General features: G+C 46.6%; 7 protein-coding genes across 7 annotated transcripts; 4 read left to right on the top strand and 3 right to left on the bottom strand.

Annotated features, from left to right (window-relative positions):
• Window positions 1-623: 623 nt before the first annotated feature.
• On the bottom strand, window positions 624-1,763 carry ALT_0310 (uncharacterized protein; the record flags this gene model as incomplete). Its single annotated transcript, XM_033555152.2, has 2 exons — window positions 624-1,223; window positions 1,287-1,763. The coding sequence occupies 2 exons, from the start codon at window positions 1,761-1,763 to the stop codon at window positions 624-626; spliced, it is 1,077 nt and encodes a 358-aa protein (XP_033411043.2).
• Window positions 1,764-2,640: 877 nt separating this feature from the next.
• On the top strand, window positions 2,641-4,086 carry ALT_0309 (bile acid:sodium symporter family protein; the record flags this gene model as incomplete). The annotated part of the gene is made up of 4 exons (XM_033555153.1): window positions 2,641-2,680; window positions 2,737-3,229; window positions 3,302-3,533; window positions 3,604-4,086. The coding sequence occupies 4 exons, from the start codon at window positions 2,641-2,643 to the stop codon at window positions 4,084-4,086; spliced, it is 1,248 nt and encodes a 415-aa protein (XP_033411044.1).
• A 1,829-nt stretch (window positions 4,087-5,915) lies between these two features.
• ALT_0308 (uncharacterized protein) lies at window positions 5,916-6,172 on the top strand (the record flags this gene model as incomplete). Its single annotated transcript, XM_033555154.1, has 2 exons — window positions 5,916-6,073; window positions 6,130-6,172. The coding sequence occupies 2 exons, from the start codon at window positions 5,916-5,918 to the stop codon at window positions 6,170-6,172; spliced, it is 201 nt and encodes a 66-aa protein (XP_033411045.1).
• A 2,774-nt stretch (window positions 6,173-8,946) lies between these two features.
• On the top strand, window positions 8,947-10,225 carry ALT_0307 (esterase-like activity of phytase family protein; the record flags this gene model as incomplete). The annotated part of the gene is made up of 3 exons (XM_089598964.1): window positions 8,947-9,487; window positions 9,557-10,042; window positions 10,101-10,225. The coding sequence occupies 3 exons, from the start codon at window positions 8,947-8,949 to the stop codon at window positions 10,223-10,225; spliced, it is 1,152 nt and encodes a 383-aa protein (XP_089456628.1).
• Window positions 10,226-12,393: 2,168 nt separating this feature from the next.
• Window positions 12,394-13,805, bottom strand: ALT_0306 (S8 family peptidase; the record flags this gene model as incomplete). The annotated part of the gene is made up of 5 exons (XM_033555156.2): window positions 12,394-12,581; window positions 12,642-12,731; window positions 12,800-12,896; window positions 12,949-13,506; window positions 13,557-13,805. 5 exons carry the CDS (start codon window positions 13,803-13,805, stop codon window positions 12,394-12,396), a joined length of 1,182 nt encoding a protein of 393 aa, XP_033411047.2.
• Window positions 13,806-15,912: 2,107 nt separating this feature from the next.
• ALT_0305 (uncharacterized protein) lies at window positions 15,913-16,311 on the top strand (the record flags this gene model as incomplete). The annotated part of the gene is made up of 2 exons (XM_033555157.2): window positions 15,913-16,233; window positions 16,279-16,311. 2 exons carry the CDS (start codon window positions 15,913-15,915, stop codon window positions 16,309-16,311), a joined length of 354 nt encoding a protein of 117 aa, XP_033411048.2.
• A 357-nt stretch (window positions 16,312-16,668) lies between these two features.
• Window positions 16,669-17,604, bottom strand: ALT_0304 (interstitial collagenase; the record flags this gene model as incomplete). Its single annotated transcript, XM_033555158.2, has 1 exon — window positions 16,669-17,604. The coding sequence occupies one exon, from the start codon at window positions 17,602-17,604 to the stop codon at window positions 16,669-16,671; it is 936 nt and encodes a 311-aa protein (XP_033411049.2).
• Window positions 17,605-18,838: the final 1,234 nt, after the last annotated feature.

Genomic DNA, 18,838 nt, shown 5'->3' with positions numbered 1-18,838 from the left:
GGGGAACGACATGATTACAATATAATCTGTACCGGCCCGACTTGATATGAAGTCCCTTCATCTTCATACTGTGATACCTAAAACGCCGCTAGCATAGCCTCACTCGAAGATCTAATCATCGTTCAGCCCATCGACACCGACTGCTACCGTTCTGTTGTCGTTCCTCCCATCCGCATGGGCGATCTGGCTGACTAGGCCTAGCCATCATCGCTGCCTACGTGACCGTCACAGCGGGCCAGCACCTGTGCTCCATTAGCAGCTGTTCGTGCGACCCCGCAAGCTCATCCCAGAACCTCATCTGCCGCGTTGAGCGCATCTACATGCGACAAACAAAAGGCATCTCTATCTGGTCCAGTCCGAGAATCCAAACAGCTATGCCCCCATTACAACGGCAGATTTCCACTCCGATGAACTCATTGCATGGTGAATTGTCCGGTAGTTACCTATAGAGTTAGTAAAAAACTAACTACTAATCCTACATATTTATATGAGCTTATCTAATGATCATATATCCTTACTCACGAATGGGTGGACCGCTGTGGCGAAGATATATGGAGACCTGAATATGTGTCAAAGTAGAATAGTCCCAACATCTGGTAAGTAACAAAGGTGTTGCCATCACCCTAGTTGCGGACTCCAGGGGTCCCATTAAACCGAATACGCCTCAGAAACCGTCTGGGATCCTTAATCTCCGTCCGACAGTGCAAAAACCGCGCATTGTCCATCAGAAGGATAACATTCTCCTTGAATACATCCTCAGAGAAAGACTTTCCCACAGTATCCCGCTTATCCAGAATGGCGTTCAACTCCGCAACGGCCGCATTGGCAGCCGGATCGTCGCTAGGCGGATCGGCCAGGATATCGCGACGGAAGCGCACAAGATATCGTCCCGTATTCGGTTCAACAGACAGCAACTTGTGTCTTGTCGTTGCGGCCCCCTTGTAAAACTCTGGTGGAACTTGGAGCTCAAACTCGTAGTTGAGGAGGGTCTCGATCGAGGCCGGGGACAGTAGGTTGACGAGATCATCTACGGCGAGCACACGGAAGATACCTCCGCCCAGCTTATCTGGATGGAGGATGTGTAGCCCGAAGTAGCGTTGTGGGTTGACCTCGAAGCAGCCGTCGGTGTGCCAGGCGAATTCGCCCAGGGAGTGGGAAATGCTGACTACGTTGCGGCCGGTTTTCTGGCTGATGACGCCCCTGGGTCGGTAGGTTACGTCCCACTGAGAAGAAATGCTGGTTAGTGGGAGATTTTGGATGTGTTAAGATAAACAAGAGGCTAATACCAATGCACCCTGTGTGCTGGAGTGGGTGTCGGGACTACATCCCATCGCTTCCACGACTTCGAGCATAAATTGACTCTTAGGGTCACTGAAACCAAGCTCAACGGCAACAATGCCGTACTCTTTCAGGGCCTGTGCAAATGCATCCTTCATATCCAGGCCGATTTCGCGTGAGGGAGCCTTGAAGGTGGTACCCAGCGGAAATCGGAACTCCTCGGCTTTGTTCCTCGAGGCATGGAGGAACAAGGGCGACTTCCTGACTAGATTTTGGAGGAACGCAATCTCTTGAGTAGGGAACGAGGAGTCTAGCCCTAATTGCTCCCGCGAAGGGACGGAAGATCTCAATGGAGAGTGGGATACATGAAGCAAGCGCGGCAGGCACTTGGGGGCCGACCGCAGGACAGTCAAGGCATAGGAACGGCTAGTATAGCCAGCCAGACGCTGAAGGCAAGATCTGGGGACTTGAGAAGGAAGTGACATGGTAACGGGGGCGCCACAGACTAAGCGGGGGAAGTGTTTCTTGATAGCCGTGCTGGAGCTTGGATCTGAAGAAGATGGCCAAAACGAGAACTCGTAGGGGTTTATATAGATCACCATATCTTTATTTCTCAGCAACCAGCGCGTGAGATAGTGGGCGGATGGTGATTGGTACAGTATTTCCAGTCGTGATAAGAATCATCCACGCATTCTTTTTGTCCTTCTACTGGATGAGACCTGGTGGGTCAACGTGGGCTAGAGTATGTTGCAGATGTGAGGAGGTGCATTTTGGCAGATATTGAGAGGGTAATCGTGTCTCCTACCTGTACGATTTACCGACCAACTTTCCGGATTTGGAACAAGTAGTGAGGTTGCTCTGTCGGCGTCTCATGAGATACCATCTTCCCTGTCCATAGGGCAGGGCCGCAGGGATGTTCGAATCATGCTGCCTAGCAGACCTAAGACCGACAGCCGCTTGAGATGTTGGGAATATGATAGGTGAAGGAATTTCTGCTAAAATTGAATAGACAGGGTTTTTGTCCACTATATGGACGGTCGACGCTCAGTGGGGTTGCTCTATCCTCGTCATGTAAGAGCAATGCCAAGAGGGATTGATCTGCACCAGCCATTCAATCATGACCTGGATTCCCCTTTTTCCCCCTGTACGAAGTGTCAAAAGCGCGCTGGAATATCCAAAGTCTTTCCCCCACCGTCTTCCTGATAAGAATGATCCGCCCATATCAGCCCCTATGCTTCTGTCCGGAAATATATCACCCTGCTTCAACCATTGCAGCCTAACTGGTCTGAAGAAGGGCGATTCCTCTTATATTACCATTTACCTTTCCATTGGCAAAAAGACGAAACAGCATTGAATGACAAGATGCTCAACACTCAGCCGCCTGAGTTGTCACAGAACAAAGGTGCGTGGGCTGCTATAAGAAAGTTAGTAGCATATGCTTATCACTCTGACTTCAAGAATCCTCGAATGGATGTTCGCCAAGTCGAGTATGGGCTTCCAGCGAAGTTGACAATCCTTCGGCATTCCCGACTGCACATGAAGATGTCACGGCTTTCCCGGCTCCCGAAAAGCCATCCCGGTCGTGGCTTACGCGGGTCTTGCTTGGCATCGGGGAGTTGGCGATGGATCAGTGGTTTCTGATTGTCATGGGCATCCTGATTGCGTTTGCCTCGCAGATACAGGTGCTGCAAGCCCACCAGGAACTGAAACAAACAGTGACCAATTACCTAGCCGTTGCCGTCATCTTCTTCATCAATGGCTGCACCCTGCCCACAAAGGTCCTGGTGGAGAACCTCAGCCGGTGGAGGATGCATATCTTCGTCCAGGTGCAATGCTACCTTTTGACCTCGTCGACCAGCTACGGGGTCGTTAGTGCGGCGGCTACCAATCACCAATTTATGGACCCAGCCCTGCTGGTGGGTATTGTCATCATGGGCTGTCTTCCTACCGCGTATGCACACTTGCCTTCAATAGATTTCGATGCTGATAAACGGTCCCGTTACTAATGAGAAGCCTATTTTAGAATTGCGTTCAATACGATTATGACCAACAAGGCCAATGGAAATGCAGCCTTGACCGTAGCGCAGTCCACTATCGGAAACATCCTTGGTCCTTTTGTGAGCACAGCCTTGATCAAGCTGTACATCAGCACGAATGTGTGGTACACGGACATTCTGCCGGAGATGTCTTTGGGATTTGGTGAGACTTACCGATACGTCTTCAGACAACTTGGGCTCTCGGTGTTTGTTCCACTGGTGGGTTTTCTTTCCTATTTCCTGCAAACGTTCCTATGTGCTCTCGGTTGACCGGGTCTCGGTCTTCTAGGCAGTGGGTCAGATCGTGGTGAAACTGTTCCCTAACCAGGTGAGAAAGGTCCTTCTGGAATGGAAAATGAGCAAGCTAGGCTCCTGTGCCTTGCTGGTGCTTATCTGGAGCACCTACGACGGCGCATTTGCTTCGAATGCGTTCGCTGAGATCCCGTCGAACAACATGGTCTTTACCGTGTTTATTCTCGTCGCACTGTTTTGCCTCTGGATTACTATCGCCTTTGTAATATCCCGAGTGTGGCTTTCTCGCGAGGATACAATCGCAGTGTCGTACTTGGTTTCTACAAAAACCCCTGCCATGGGTGTGCCACTGACTACCATCATGTTCGTGGGTCTGTCTGCCGCCGAGCAATCACGGACAAGACTGCCAATGGTCATATTCCAGGCCATTCAGATAGCTGGCAGTAGTTTGTTAACGATACCGCTAAGGAAATGGCAAGCGCAGAGAAAGGTTGAGGGGAGAGGAAATGGGACGGCATAATCGTCCGAATGCCGATCGCAAGGAGATCTACAGATGGAATTCTGGGCAGCTGTATTGATCACATGTGAGACCAATGAATTGAATGCAACATATGGAAGAGAATCATCAGAAAACGCAGATCACTGATCAAACGGCCAAAGTCCGTGCCAAGGATGCATGCCAAGTCGGGAGGTATACCTAGGTTGTTCCCACGTCTGTAGTGTACGCCGTCCAATCGGATCACCATTGAGGTAGCAGGGAGTTGAAAGACGAGTAGGGTAATAGACTCCACAGACTTACTTCTCGGCATTAGGCAGCAGCATAGCTTCCCTGATGCAGTAACGGAACTGGTGGTATCCATGCAACCTCTGTCGCCATTGAGTGAAGCCATGCCGTGATGATTGTACAGCTAGACCTAACCCATGATCCAAAGACATGGGTGTTGATACACGTCGGTGTACTATAGCAGCATAGTCATTCACAACGTCGGCAACCTGGGTCCACGAGAAGCCTCTTTTTAGCTAGATCCAATCAAATACGGAGTAGGCATTTTGGGGATGCAGTGGTACCGCACAGGTGACTGTCTATGCATGAGTAGGTTCCTCATTCAGCCCTAGATAATCATGCTGATCAGTCCTTGTCAGTATCAATTACTAAAATAACAGTTGACTGACACAAGACTCGTTTAAATTGTGTCAGGTGCATTTACTACAACGCACCAATGAAAGGAAACATCCCTAACAGAAGGATCAACCCCCTAGTCCGATAACATCATTCCAGCAGTATCTGGAACATATCTCATTACCAATCCTATCTACTAGTATCATTTCACCTGCACATGGATTTTCACTATGCTTTGAGTGGCTGTATCTATCAAAGACAATGAAATCTATCTCATCCACTGTTCTTCAGAGCTCAGACATATGCTATCCTGCACGAACTCGGAACTCATGAACCACTGAAGTTTTTCCTTTTCTTTTCCTTTTCCTTTATTTTTCGTGGCATAGTATGACATCTCAAAATTAAATTCCTGTCCCGGCTGAAGAGGGCTGCTCTTGGCTCAGTCCGCCCCAGTCAAGTAGCTGTTGATCATCCGGCCTGTTTCGGTGTCGTTGCCGAAAATGGCTCAGCCTGCTGATCATAGGGCTGCCCAGGAGACCCTGCTGGTATATGGATTGTTCCTATGCTGGGTGATTGATGAGGAGATTTACTAAGCAGCAGATTCCAGCCTTATATGTTACGGCCATTGACTTATTGCATACACCTGCTTAGGAACTTCATAGTTCTGCACTGTCATACTATATATTATGACTAACAGGACTGTGCTGGAGAAGCTACATAGACTGGAAAACTACTAAGGACATGGAAAATCATATACGGAGTAACCAATCCTACTAAGCTAGGAGTGGTTGTCAGGACGCCTTTTGTTTTAGTGGTAATATTGTTGACTTAGGTCTATATCGAGGGGGTAATCGTGTTAGGCTGGCTGAATTCCCAGTCCATAGTCCAGGGTGTATCTTCTAATGTAACTTACAAGGTAGTGGTACTTGCTGGTTATTTTAGTGAGGAACACTCTCTGACTACTTACCTAATGCACGCAGCACACGCGTAACTAGTATCTTTTGTTCACTTTCATATGAGAGAAAATACCAAGTTACCGAAACTCAGCCTATCTACATACCGCAGGAACCTTCATCTCACCTACACCATGGAACCCGATAATGCTTCTCTCAATGCCTTTCTCCATGTGAACTGTTAAAGACCCAGGAAGCCATTGCCAGCGGGAGACTAACCCCTGATGACCTCGAGGAGGGCTCGAGCTCGCCACCGGAAGCGGACACCCGGACATCATGGCCGCGCTCCTCGACGCCGGCGCTCAAGTGTCGGCCTCAACTGTAGACTTCCTCCCAGGGGAGGACGGACGGCAGCACCCGAGCGTCATTCGCCACTTCCTTCACCATGGCCTTGATCCCAACTCGAGCCTTTCTAACAGCGAGCCTCTCTTATCGTACGTATCGGCCTTGCTAGTCGAAGATCTGGGCTGAGACTAACTCCTCCTAACAGCCTCCTAACCAATCCCGCATGTGCTCGCGAATTACTCTCATGAGGCACTGACCCCAACCGTTCTGGCCCCAGGGATGTACCTCCCCTCGTCCGCGCCATTGTTGGCACCCGTGAGGATGACACATCGCTGCTGAGCTGCTTCTTGCACATGGGGGCTAAGCTAGACTCAGATCTACTATTTGCTGCTGTGGGTCCGCGTGTGCCCCAATGAGAGCTTATGGCTAGGTTTTTTTCTAGCTAAAGGTCTTGACCCTAACACAACCTCTGCGAAATGGGGTACTTGCTGTCCGCCTTGGCAAGCTGAATATTGTCAAGCTACTGCCGGATGCGGGGACAAACCATAGAGCATGATTGTCTGGCACGCAATATCCTGGCAAAAGCCCCTTGCAGGTAGCTGAGACCTTGCGAGATCCTAATACCCGCCAGGCTATATTTTGTCTCCTTCAGTCTTGACAGCGTTTGGCTCGCTATATCCCTAGGACATATAGAGGGTGTAAATGATTAGCTGTAACCTTAACAGGGTTAGACACCATCGCCACTATACAGCGCCGTTGTCGTGCTAACTATGCGATATATAAGTCGAGCAAGTCTTTCATAAATGTTGGAGCTTCAGATGTGATATGATCATGGAGCTTAGAATGTGAGCTGTCATGCAGAGTGTTGTCAAGGCTCTTTCAGGCAGAATATAGAATAGCGTTCCTTAGTGTGTGAACTTGCGGGGTCGTTAAATAATAGACATCCAGGATGGATTCTAAATTTTTTATGATGTAGTCTTTCATGAAGTTATAGTGCAGATATATCTAAGTATGTACTATCATCCTGTTCAGATATCTCTACATAATCTCTAGTGTAGAAATATTGTAAAAGTTTGTTAATAATATACCTTGAGCCATCTATTATCTCATAAATTCCTAATTATGCTTCAAGCTATAATTTAAGAGTATACAAGTTTATTCTAGTTAAATTAACTACCTTAAAATCCCTAATACAGGCAGCATGTATAGTTAGTGACTATAAGCAGATAACTGCGTTATATACTAGGAATATAGTTGTTAATCAATCCGAGGTATAACGTTTGTATGGTAAACGCATATACACGGAATATCAAGGGAAGAAGGTCTATTTCTTCTAATCTACGAACTCATACTAGAACTTATAGACAGGAAAGATAGTTCTCGGCTAATTGGGATGGAATCGGCGAGTTGAATCGCAATATGGTGTAATTCTCGTGATCTGATTGGTCAAATCAGAATTCCAGAGAGTTCCGAAATCCTTTACTAGATTCGGCAGCCATGCTGGCTGACAATAGTCCTATTATAAATAATAGGAAGGTTAGAAAGCTCTGTTAGCTCTCAGATTCTGGGGATTATCAGGAATAGCTATGTAATTCCCAAAGATGTGTCCAGCTTACTTGGTAAGGACATCTAAGGCCCATCAGCCGCGCGTTAAATATTGAGGGCTCGTGGGAATGGTGTGCCCCATGGAAGTGGGGGGAGGGGCGCCATCTCTGAATAGACCTGGGGTACGGGCAGTACCTAAAACTAGAGCACCGCAGTGGTTCCCGCCAAGCTTCCCCGCATCACGAGACATCGACTCTTTGTGGATCGGCCTTTTGCACTTAAAAACAATAGCAGTGAATAGCATGATCGTCATCCAACGCCACTGTAATCCGCATAGGCAGGGTGTTAGGTAGTGTTGAGGCAACAGCATTTGTTACATTCGTCATCATTACTACTCGATTGACAAGGACCGTCTTGATAAGAGAGGAGGCGATAAGTCTAGGACAGGTAGTAAAAAAGAAGCTTCACAATGCGCTCATTTTGCTTACATTCTGGAGAAACGCTAACTTGTCTACTGGTTTGGGTCTAGGAAATGGAGGGAGCTTTCATTTTAACCAGCTGATCAGCACTGAAAGTTTAACCAGTCGTCAAGTCTCTTCAATAACATTTTTGATTCTGCAGTCCTTACTAAGGACACTGTTTTCAGAATTTCATAATAGTAAACGTGAAGCTGGAATGTCTGCCACTTCGGGTTTCTACCTTTATTTTTACGACCTTTGCCGCAAACGGTTTCCACTGCAATTAGGTGAGAGGCCTAGAGCCTTCTAGACAATGTTAACATTTGTACGAACAAGTCATATGCAGCTTCACTCAACTTTATTCTGTTTTGGGTTGATGGTTATTCGGATTATTCTATGAAACGTGAGTGATAGCATGCTGTCGTCGCTCATTACAACTTATATTATTCATGGTGTGCTCCCAGTTTGGCCAATAAGTAAGCATAGGAACAAAGATAGCCTGCTGACCAGTGCCCTTTCTCGTCTGCAACAATACTCGGTGGAAGAAATACATCATGGACAAAGACTTCATGTTCGCAAAATATCGTTACTACCTTTCTCTTAGTGCATATTTGCTTGTATTTTTTCATTTCTCGGGGTCGTTGACAGAGCAGACTCAGCATTTCAACGAAGATTTCCCAGTAGAGAACGAGCCTGTTTCCTGGGCCACTTGCGCCGGTCAGCTGTATCATTACCATGGCTTATCAGGATATGGATATCTTCCTTCTAATGCTACTGATCGATACGGAGATACTTTAGGCGGGATCGGAAGCGCAGTGGCTTTTAATAAGTCGTCTTGGAGAAAAAATCAGGCTGGTAGATATGAAGGCATTCTGTGGGCTGCTCCTGATCGTGGATGGTATGTTTCAAGAACCTGTCAAAGGGTCAGAAACTATGGCTTATCCTTGCTAACATGCTCTTACAGGAATACAGAGGGTACCTTGAATTACCAATCACGGATTCATAAATTCTCAGTTCTTATGGACCCTGTTCCAGACCCCTCTGGAAACGGCTCAAGTCGACCAAACATTCGTCTAAATTACCTAGATACAATATTATTGACAGGGCCCGATGGAGTTCCAATCACAAGCCTAGATCCTGATGCAATTGGATTTATACAACTTGACGGTTTTCCTCCTTTACCTCGAGCGACCTACGAAGGAGACGGATTTGGCAGCCCTGGCGTGAGGAACGCTCGTATAGCCATGGACTGTGAAGGTTTAGTTTTGGATGCGGACGGTTCCTTCTGGATCTCCGATGAGTATGGTCCATATATATACAAGTTCTCTGAGCAGGGCAAGATGATCCACGCTCTTCAGCCTCCTCCAGCGTTCCTACCCCTTCGAAATGGTACAGTAAGTTTCAGTGGGGCTGAGCCACCAATGTTTCAACGGGATCGGGTCCCCATTCCGTTAAACCCAACAGCTGGTAGAGCAAATAATCAGGGTTTTGAGGGACTGACAGCCTCTCCTGATGGAAAAACCATATACGCGATGATGCAGTCTGCCTTGAATCAAGAAGGTGGGCCGAAGAAAAGGTTTCGACGGCAGGCACGTCTCCTTGAATATGACATTTCTGGGCAAAACCCAGCTCTATCACATGAGCACGTTGTAACCCTACCACTCTACGACACTGGGGACAAATTGGAAGCAACATCTCAATCTGAAATCCATCAGCTTTCTAACGGGCACTTCTTGGTTTTGGCAAGGGATTCAGGGTTCGGGCGTGGTGAGGAAGAGACAGAGTCCAAATACCGTCACGTTGACATTATGTCAATTGATCAAGCCACAGACATTGCTGGCGGAGAGTATGATTGCATCAATGGCTCAATTGCAAGCGACAAGGGTGTTCTGGATCATAATCTTACAAATGCGACGTACTGTCCATTCCTGGACTTCAACATAGAGTCAGAGCTCAGGAAATTCGGACTTCACAACGGCGGGCAACAAGATGATCATCTCTTGAATGAAAAATGGGAGAGTCTTTCATTGGTGCCCATTGACCAAGTGGATTCCAACAGGAATCCAGAATACTTCCTTTTCAGTTTCAGCGACAACGATTTTAAAACGCAAGATGGTATAGTTGGCCTTCACTTTGTCTTGTGTCTATTCATGCTAATCTTGTCCTTATTCAGGTTTCCAAAATTTTGGCCAGTTCCGCTTTTCTGACAAGTCTGGTTACAACATTGACACTCAGATCTTGGTGTTCCGTATTAGCTACGGTCAAGTTCGCGTCGCTAGAGGGCATTCGGAGTTATAATTTCAAGTAATATTTCGCTATGGGATTGTACCTACTTCCCGCTGATACGCACACATCGCCGACTGTAATCATAAACAATCAGAAGACATGCGGCTTTGGTGGCAATAATTTGAATCAGGCAGCACAGATAGGGTGGGCCAGGATTCTATGAATATTCTCCAAATGGAGAAAAGACTGCGGCTATGTTCTGATGGCGTTATACTTGATGTTTTGTATTTCATTCATCCCTCTACCTAATTTCTTTAATCTCTCTCAGCAGCCTAGTAGTCCACCACCTCAGGAAACCTATGTGTCTTTAAGAGTAACGTCCTTGAGACAAACTTATTTGACATTAATCGCTAACACCCAGCAGCTTGACGAGAGGCCTTAATTGAAAATTTTCGTCACTGAATCCCGCCACAAGCTCATCAATCACTTCCTGGGTCCTTGCTTGAAGAACGCACAGTTGGTGCTTAGTGAATTCTAAGCTTTTACAACGTCGCATTATGAGCAGCACCGATTTCTTCTGCTTGTAGTTCAGACATCTAGCTAGACAGCGTTGTACGAGTAGACTGCGCAGCAGATGGTGGTTGCCATCGACACAGGTTACCAACGCATGGATTAGTGGCAATGAGTACTTCCCCTCGTCCAGGTCTTCGCAGAAGCCCTTCTGTTTAGAGTACCGGTTGCAAATGCATCTACTTGGTGATCCTGTCCACAGAAAAAAAATCTAGTAGGAAAGAGAGGGATAGAAAGGCCAGTGGCAGATTCCACATTGCTTTATTGGTGTGTCGCGTCGTCTATGCAAAAGTCAGTTCTCGTGGCCTGACCTTAGAATCTCTTTTCTTCGACAGACCTTACGGGAACAGTAAAACAGCACTGGCGGTCAGGAGCCAGGCAATGCATGTGCCGCCGTCTCGTCCTTCGCAGACTCTCGCGACTTATGACGAAATCCGTCCTACCCAGGATCTTGAATTGATTCCGCTAGCAAGACTAATTCCTTATTTAAGAAACCTAGGATAAAATGCTTCAACAATGATCATGTGAATAAGAGTAAGCGGGAATAAAGGGCGCATATGTTTTGTTGACGTCAGAAATTCAATGAGAGGAAACAATTCTGCGAGTCAAGGTTGGGCTCCACACGCAATCCAGGCAGTAATTGAATGCTAGTAGTCTGCTTAAAATACAGTTCTGATCCAGGTGTCACTGAATAACTCCCTAAGCACATCATATGTGACTAAGGGGTCAGAAGACTCTACGGTCCTTTCTCTGTAACCTAGCGTCAAGGTTTATGACGTGTAAAACTTCAACGACATCCATGGCTATTTTTGTGTATCCTCTTTAGACTTGGATCCATGGTTGACATAGCTCTGCTAAGGTTAACATGGGTTTTAGCCGCGCCTGGACCGTCGGCTACCAGATTTCTTTTCGAATCAGACAGGTGGCTCGTGCGAGCATGTCGAAGATCAACAAGCTTATTGTCATTAGACTTCGGCAAAATCAATTTGGGTCCTAGGTCTGGATACAAAAGTCTATCCTGCCTGCTTATCCCCCCCATCCCCTTTCACACTAATCACACCCCAGTAGCGTACATTGGGGTACCCTATGGCTAGATCTATGCTTAAGCTTATTTGTAATATGATAAATGGTGGCGAACTTAGCCCCTATTTGAACCTCTCGTAGCTAAAAAGGTAGTCTAGGCTCATCTGACAATGCCCACCGCACTAAATAGGACATCATCAGAAATCATCTATTAATGGATTATGATTGACTTAACTATGATGTAGATACTGTAATAATACTTTTCATATATGACAAGGGTCATAATGTTGATGTAGCATTACCCAAGGAACTATGTCTATAGGGTTGTTATTTGTACCCCGATTGTAACCATTAAGGGGTAAGCAACCAGGTAGCGTTACAATAGACTTATCACTAACTCATATTCTTGATATTCCAAAAGGAGGCGGAAGGGGTAAGTTGTAAAATGGCAGGAAAAAATTGATAAAAAATTGTCACAGATTCCAGTCTGGCCACAGTATAAATTGCACTTTTTGGAAGCAGTCAATCAATCACTTTTGGCTACATCGTGCAGCTTCGATATTGTTATAAGAACTAAATTGGTTGCAGCCACATACCTCCACAAGTGAGCACTCGCGCGGAGCATTTCAATAGCTGAAATTCAATACTTAAGCATCCGTAGGACTGGTGGTATTGTGTACCAGTGCATTCACGGTTCTTGTATCGATCCCTGTGATTCTGTTCTTATCAGAGAGAATGAGGACTTTGCTCATAACATCATAGGTGGCCAGTTGACCTCTAGCCAAGGAGGGATCACTGAGGAGACAGCAGGCCACACCAGCGACATGAGGCGTAGCTAGTATAAGTTAGCTGACTGTATCTGATAAAAGCTATGCTATTCAAAGGAGTCTCCTACCCATGGATGTACCGCTGATAGTCTTAGTGCTGGTTGGGCCGCCTGTCCAGCAAGAGAGAATGTCCACACCAGGAGCTAGAATGTCCACAACTATATTAAGGTTAGAGTGCAGTTAAGCAAGGCAACGAGAAAAGAAGAGCCAAGTACTAGTCGCGTACACTTTCCATAATCTGAGAACCTGGCAATTCGATCATTGATATCCGTAGCTCCAACAGTAATTGCAAGGGGTTCGCGTGCGGGGGACTCATTTATCACCTATCAGCCCAAGTTAACTGGCTTGTGATCGCTTCGTTGCTCAGTTACTCACACTCGCTCCGTTCCCAGCTGCAACGCAAACGACTACCCCTTTACGAACAGTCGAAGCAACAGCAGCATCGAGCGCTTCGCTAGGAGGTCCCCCCAGACTCATATTCACCACCGCACGGCCGCCTATACCTCTCGCAGAGACATCACTAACAACCCACTCAAGGGCCTTGATGATATCGCTTGTCTGGGCAGTTTCTGTCCGATCACCAAAGACCTTGACGCCTACAGCGTTTGCCTTCTTCGCAACGCCATAGGCTCGACTGGCTATGGTTCCCGCACAATGGGTACCATGGCCGAGTACATCCTCATCATTGGAGATCTCGTCGGACACAAACTTTGGGCCCTTTTTGGCCCTCCCCTCAAATTCAACATGTTTGTCATTGATACCAGTATCAATTACATATGCCACAGTGCCGCTGCCGGCGACATCATCTCGATAAGTGTAAGAATATGGAGGACCGCTGAGTTTGGCCCTCGTAGACACGCGGCTGATACCCCACGGTGAGTTTGGCTGGACATTGCAGTGGCGGTATAGCTGCTCAGGCTCAATAGACAAGACCTGCGAGATTGTTAGCGCCTCACAGACCATGTTTGCCACTGCTCGCTTACATGAGGTATCCTTTCCAACTCTTCTTTGGTTGTATCATCAAATTTTGCAGAGTATCCCTTTGAATCATCCAGGTCAAACTGCTGAAGAATATCCACGTTAAATGAAGTCGTGGGGTCTTCCGTTTTCTCCGCCAATAGAGACAGATGCTCCTTTTGTACAAGCTCAGGGGACAGATAGGGCTTGACACGAACGACCCAGCGACCCGGCACGGCAGTTTGTTCAGTAGTTAAGATCTGTTGAGTGGCCATGGTTGGGTAGCTGATACTAATTAAAAGAGTCAAGATTTAGTCTTCTTAACCTGTGTTACCAGACTAGAATCGAAATAGAGAAAGAATCTAGTCCCTGGGGATGGTGATAGACCAATATATAGACAGTAAAGACAACTGCGTGGCACCACACTTGATGGCTGATGACGCCTGAAAAAAATGATGACGTTACCCCAAGATGAAGGGGCTAATATACTTGCCCACCTGGTTCTAGGCCCATAGTAATTCATTCGATATGCTCTGTAGATGTTTGTGGCTTCAGACCCAGAATGTTTCCCGCGCGTAAGAGTACTAAGGTTTCGCTCTAACTAGTTATTTAGTAATAGTTATTACGTAGAGAAAGTTGCATGACCAGTATATGCCTGGGGCTACATCTTCCAAGTTGATATAATCAAGTGGTTGCGTGTCTTTGCTCTCATAAATCCACATCAGATGATACAAGTATACTGGTTCTATTTTCCAGACTCCTAAATACTCCAGCGGCGTGTTCCAGACTCTCTGTCCTACTATTACCAGAATCTGGAGGCAGGTGCATCATGAGACTAGGTGGTGAACAAGCTTCTACAAAGTTCAACTCTCTCCAAAGTCTACTGAGCTAAAGTCTTTGGATCTAGCCTTCCCTTCTAATTAAATTGTCTAGGTATTCTCTGAGCAGACAACTGTTTTGCCTTCTCACCGGGCCAATTACACAAACTTTTTTAACACGAAATCCCTCCCTGCACTTTACGCTCTTGGTGGACTCCATGGCCACGAGTATGACCTGCGCACCGATCCCAACGCTGGACTGTCGGCCGGTGAGTCAATCCTTCCTGGGGTTGTCACGTCAGAAGATGCAAGACAGGCTGCACTGTCCAAGACAGAGAGCAAGCTGTCGCCACCAGCAAGTCCAACCTCGACCCGTTCCGAACAGGAAAGGTCGCTGCCATTGGGGTAGGGTCCGCCACAGCAGAAGAGTAAGTGAGCTGGCTGGTGCAGTTGATACGATGCTACTAGGAGACAACCTCTAGAATTTGGAAGTCGTGCGAACAGTAACATATACAGTGCGTCCCCCGAATGCATAGAACAGTACTGGATCTGTTAATTGCTATATAGTTCATAAGCCACAGTGAAAGGGAGAATAGAATGCGCTGTTAAATCATTGATTGAGAATAGAGAGAATGTATTCATAAGAAAAATCTACTTAAGCATGCCATCCTTAGCTGGATGAAAGAGTAGAGCACAACCATTACTGATCAGTTAACAGATTCACACAGGCCAATCTACTTTTAGAACAATATGCTCCACTCTGATCTGAACTTCCAGTTACGTTCGGTAAGCTTAGATAAAGCTAAAGAATCAGGAGGCAAATCAATTTTAGACTCAGTTGGAACAGACTAAAGTTTTCAACCATAGGAGGAAACGCACATGGCCCATGCTTAACTACCATTGCTGCACCGCCTTCAAACAGCTCAATCTGAGGGCGAATCCAAAACTTAATTTTACTGTCATATAGATTTTCGGGAACCAGCTCAACCTTAGGATAGATAGCAGTCTACTGGTATTCAGGACTTATTAGACACTGCGGAGTTACGCTTAACAGAGTTGAAGTTATTGCGCTGCCTTACATAAGGTCATATGACCTTACTGAATCAATTGCAGCTGAGATGGCCGAATAAAATTCATAGATAGAGAAGTCCTATGCTGAATAAACTATCTCTTTATTTGCAGGGTTTATTGATTATCAGTTTTGACACGCCACAGTGACAAACTTAATATTCTTAATCGTTGCAGGCTTTTTAGATCAGATCCACAAATGGCGAGGATCAGGAGATCCTTATCTACATGAAATAGAGTTCTGCCAAACCTTGCCAAACCCTGCCGAACCTACCAAACATAATTGACCTTTCATATGTTATAGTACTCCGTATTCACAGCACTTATGCCTGTATCCCAATCTATTTCTGCCATTGGTCACCAAAATCCGGTTTCAGCAATCCCCCATCTGGGCCAATTCGACGGCCAATACGTTCAAGTAACTGTTTGCGACAGAAGCCCTTTGGGATAACATCCTCAGCAGCCCAACCACTGGTCTGGAACCTAATTTCATGACATGAGATACCTCATCCGCCGTTGTCTCCACAACTGGCCCGAGGACAGCGTGGTTCGGAGCCTGCGGAATATCGTTGCGGCTATGGAGCCAGAGAAGCTACGTCTTCTTATTGAGGAGATCATCGTACCAGCAGAGAAAGCCGGTATTGAAGAAGGTTGGTTGGATATGATCATGATGTCTCTATGTGCCAAACAAAGGACAAACGCAACTATGGTTGAAATCGCCAAAATCAATGCAGACATCCCCATCGTACCCCGGGAGCGCGGTGGCCCGCGCTTCTCGCGTCACGATCCAGTCATGGAGCTCGGGAGCACGAGATACGTAAGATGTCATAAATGATACACATTTACTATTCACCTTGCTTAGAAACGGGTTACAGTCGAATCGAGACCTTCATAGTCCGATGAATCGTCCACGGCCTGCGCTAGGCATGGAACAAAACCAGCCAGCTAGATCACAAGACATATAGACAGCGAGCCATTTTGAGGAAGCGTTTTGAGAGACTAGTATCCTGTCTTCCAGCACGGTAGGTGGTCTTCTAGCCCATTGAAGCTTTTTTGGTTTATTTTCTACCGGTATTCATGACCCATGTGTTAATAGTAAAACAGAACTTGCGAACTATTATCAATTGCGTATACAACATTTCAGACTTACCCCTTCCGTACCGAGTAAAATGCACTCAGAACCAGAATAGACTTTTAATCGCCTTCCCTATGGTTTCCCTCTTGCATGTTTAATGCGAGCATATCGGCGCAATCACAGTTGTGTATGAGTCTGCCAGACTGCTGCTATCGGATTTCCTTCCTCGTATAGAACAAGATTACGATCGTCCTGCAGAATGAGAAAGCAGTCTGTGTGATTATGACCAGGTAGGCTCGTACCAGTCCTCCAAATGGCTCGATTGTCGCGATCGTACTGGACGATATTGCGGTCGTCTTGGGCGACAATGCGGTAGGGAGGCTTTCCCATCCCATCGGTGGAGCTTTTCCATGCCACACTATTTCCTGGTCCATAAAGCACGACATTACCGTCTCCTTGGCAAATGAAGCGGTACAGGGCGTTCTCTGACTGGAGGAAATCACCTTCAGCTATTGTTTCATTTTTGGTATATATACGCGGACCGATATTGCGCCGAAGGACCGTAGGACGACCAAATGGCCCATAGATTTCGTATAGTCCATCCATGTCATCGGTAGTGAGATCCCCGACACCGTTGTAAGATGGCCACATAACGGACTTTTCGATTGTTGAATGTTTCAAGCCCAGAGAATGGCCAATCTCATGAAGAGCGACATGCGTAAGGCTATCGACTGTCCAGTCCTCATCCTCATCAAAGTGGACGTCCCCGGCCAAGTCCCCTGCATTGGGAGGGGGATAGAATGCATGGGCGAGAATGTTAGAAAAAGCAGTTCCCACTCCATCGAATGGGCTGCCATCATGATGATCCCTCTTGTACCAACCAATGCGGATATGGGCGGCCTGATCACGGCTCACCTCTGTAAATGTGAACGCCGAGATAGCACTCCATTTGGCAAAAGCATTTGATATAGCCGTTCTGATTTGTTCTTCATTGAGCTCCTGGCAAAAAGTGTCAAAGCAGTATTTTAGGCTAAATTCGTTCCACTTAGTACCCGCCACCGTGAAGTTTGCTAACCCGAGACCGTCGGGTACGCCGCATCGAGGTTTTTCCATATGCGCGGCTGTCTCCTTATCAAAGACCCCAGATGTAGGCAAATTAGACACTCTTTAATATTCCTTCAACGCTGAGTTAAGTTCGCTGATTTCTGATGTCGTTTCACGTGGAAGATACTCAAAGAGCTGGAGAAACATCGTCGTTTTCTCCAGTGCTTGACTATTCTTGAAGTCTTCGTCAAGAGCTGATGCTCCTCGGCTGGGCAGTTTCTGTGCCATCTTTAATAGCAGTCTGCGATTCCTGCTGACGTTCGAATTCTAGTAATTCAATCATTAGGAACCAAGAATGCAAAGCAGGGACTTCTCACTTCCTAAACGATAGCCATGAAGACTAAATACTCAATTAATGACAGCGTTGGCGTTCTGAATGCGCGAGCCAGAAACATTGGGGCGGATGGGGCGACCTATGATCGCTCTATCGCTTCGTAGAGTTTTGGTCTTCAACTGCGTTCCACAAAATGGCTGAGTCTGGGCAAATTTTCATACTCAAAAGTTTCATAGTTTGTGGCGAGTATTCCGACCCTCGTTCCAACTGCTCAGTGTCTAGAATCTCAGGATCTGCCACCGGTTTTGCGTCTGGCTTGTCTACGAACGTATAACGCTGCATTTCATAAGAGGCTTGAAGTCTTCCGAATCATTCTAGTTGAAGAGATAAACGTCATGGATGTCATACATCATAAAGCATTTGCATCTTCTTGGCAGTAGGCATTTCCCCTACTCGTTTTTTTATCGCGTAACCTCGCACGCTGCCATCCCCCGCCGAAAAGCTTGGCCTGATCTGGTTCCAAACATGACTTTCCTAGATCAGTCAGGTCAAAAAGGAAGAAATACCGTCAATGAATCAAGGGATTAGTGAACGTCTACAATCGAAAAGCACGGTTTCTAATCCCACCCCTCATATGAACAGAACGTTCCTCCATTCTGAGCTAAGTTGTGGGCAGTAAAAACTGCAGCATAGAAATGAAACCAGAAGATGCCCTTGCATATTGCGTGAAGTCAGCAGTGCCGAAAGTTTTGTGGGAGCTGAAGATTTAGTTTTATGCCCTGGCAATCCAAAGACAATGCTTAGCATTGACATGGCTTTACACGAAGCCAGAATCAGTCTGGAGATTAGAAACTGTCAGATCTCAGATCCTGCTGCCTTCAGTTTAGGCGGCCACTCTATGAGCGCAGTTACGCACAAACCCTAAAATAGCCACCATTCCTTCGCCTGCGTAGTCTAGTGTGCTCCCGG

This window comes from Aspergillus lentulus (assembly GCF_001445615.1).
Source record: "Aspergillus lentulus DNA, contig: Alt01, strain: IFM 54703, whole genome shotgun sequence".
Taxonomy (NCBI): domain Eukaryota; kingdom Fungi; phylum Ascomycota; class Eurotiomycetes; order Eurotiales; family Aspergillaceae; genus Aspergillus; species Aspergillus lentulus.
This window is presented reverse-complemented; position numbering and strand designations above follow the sequence as displayed.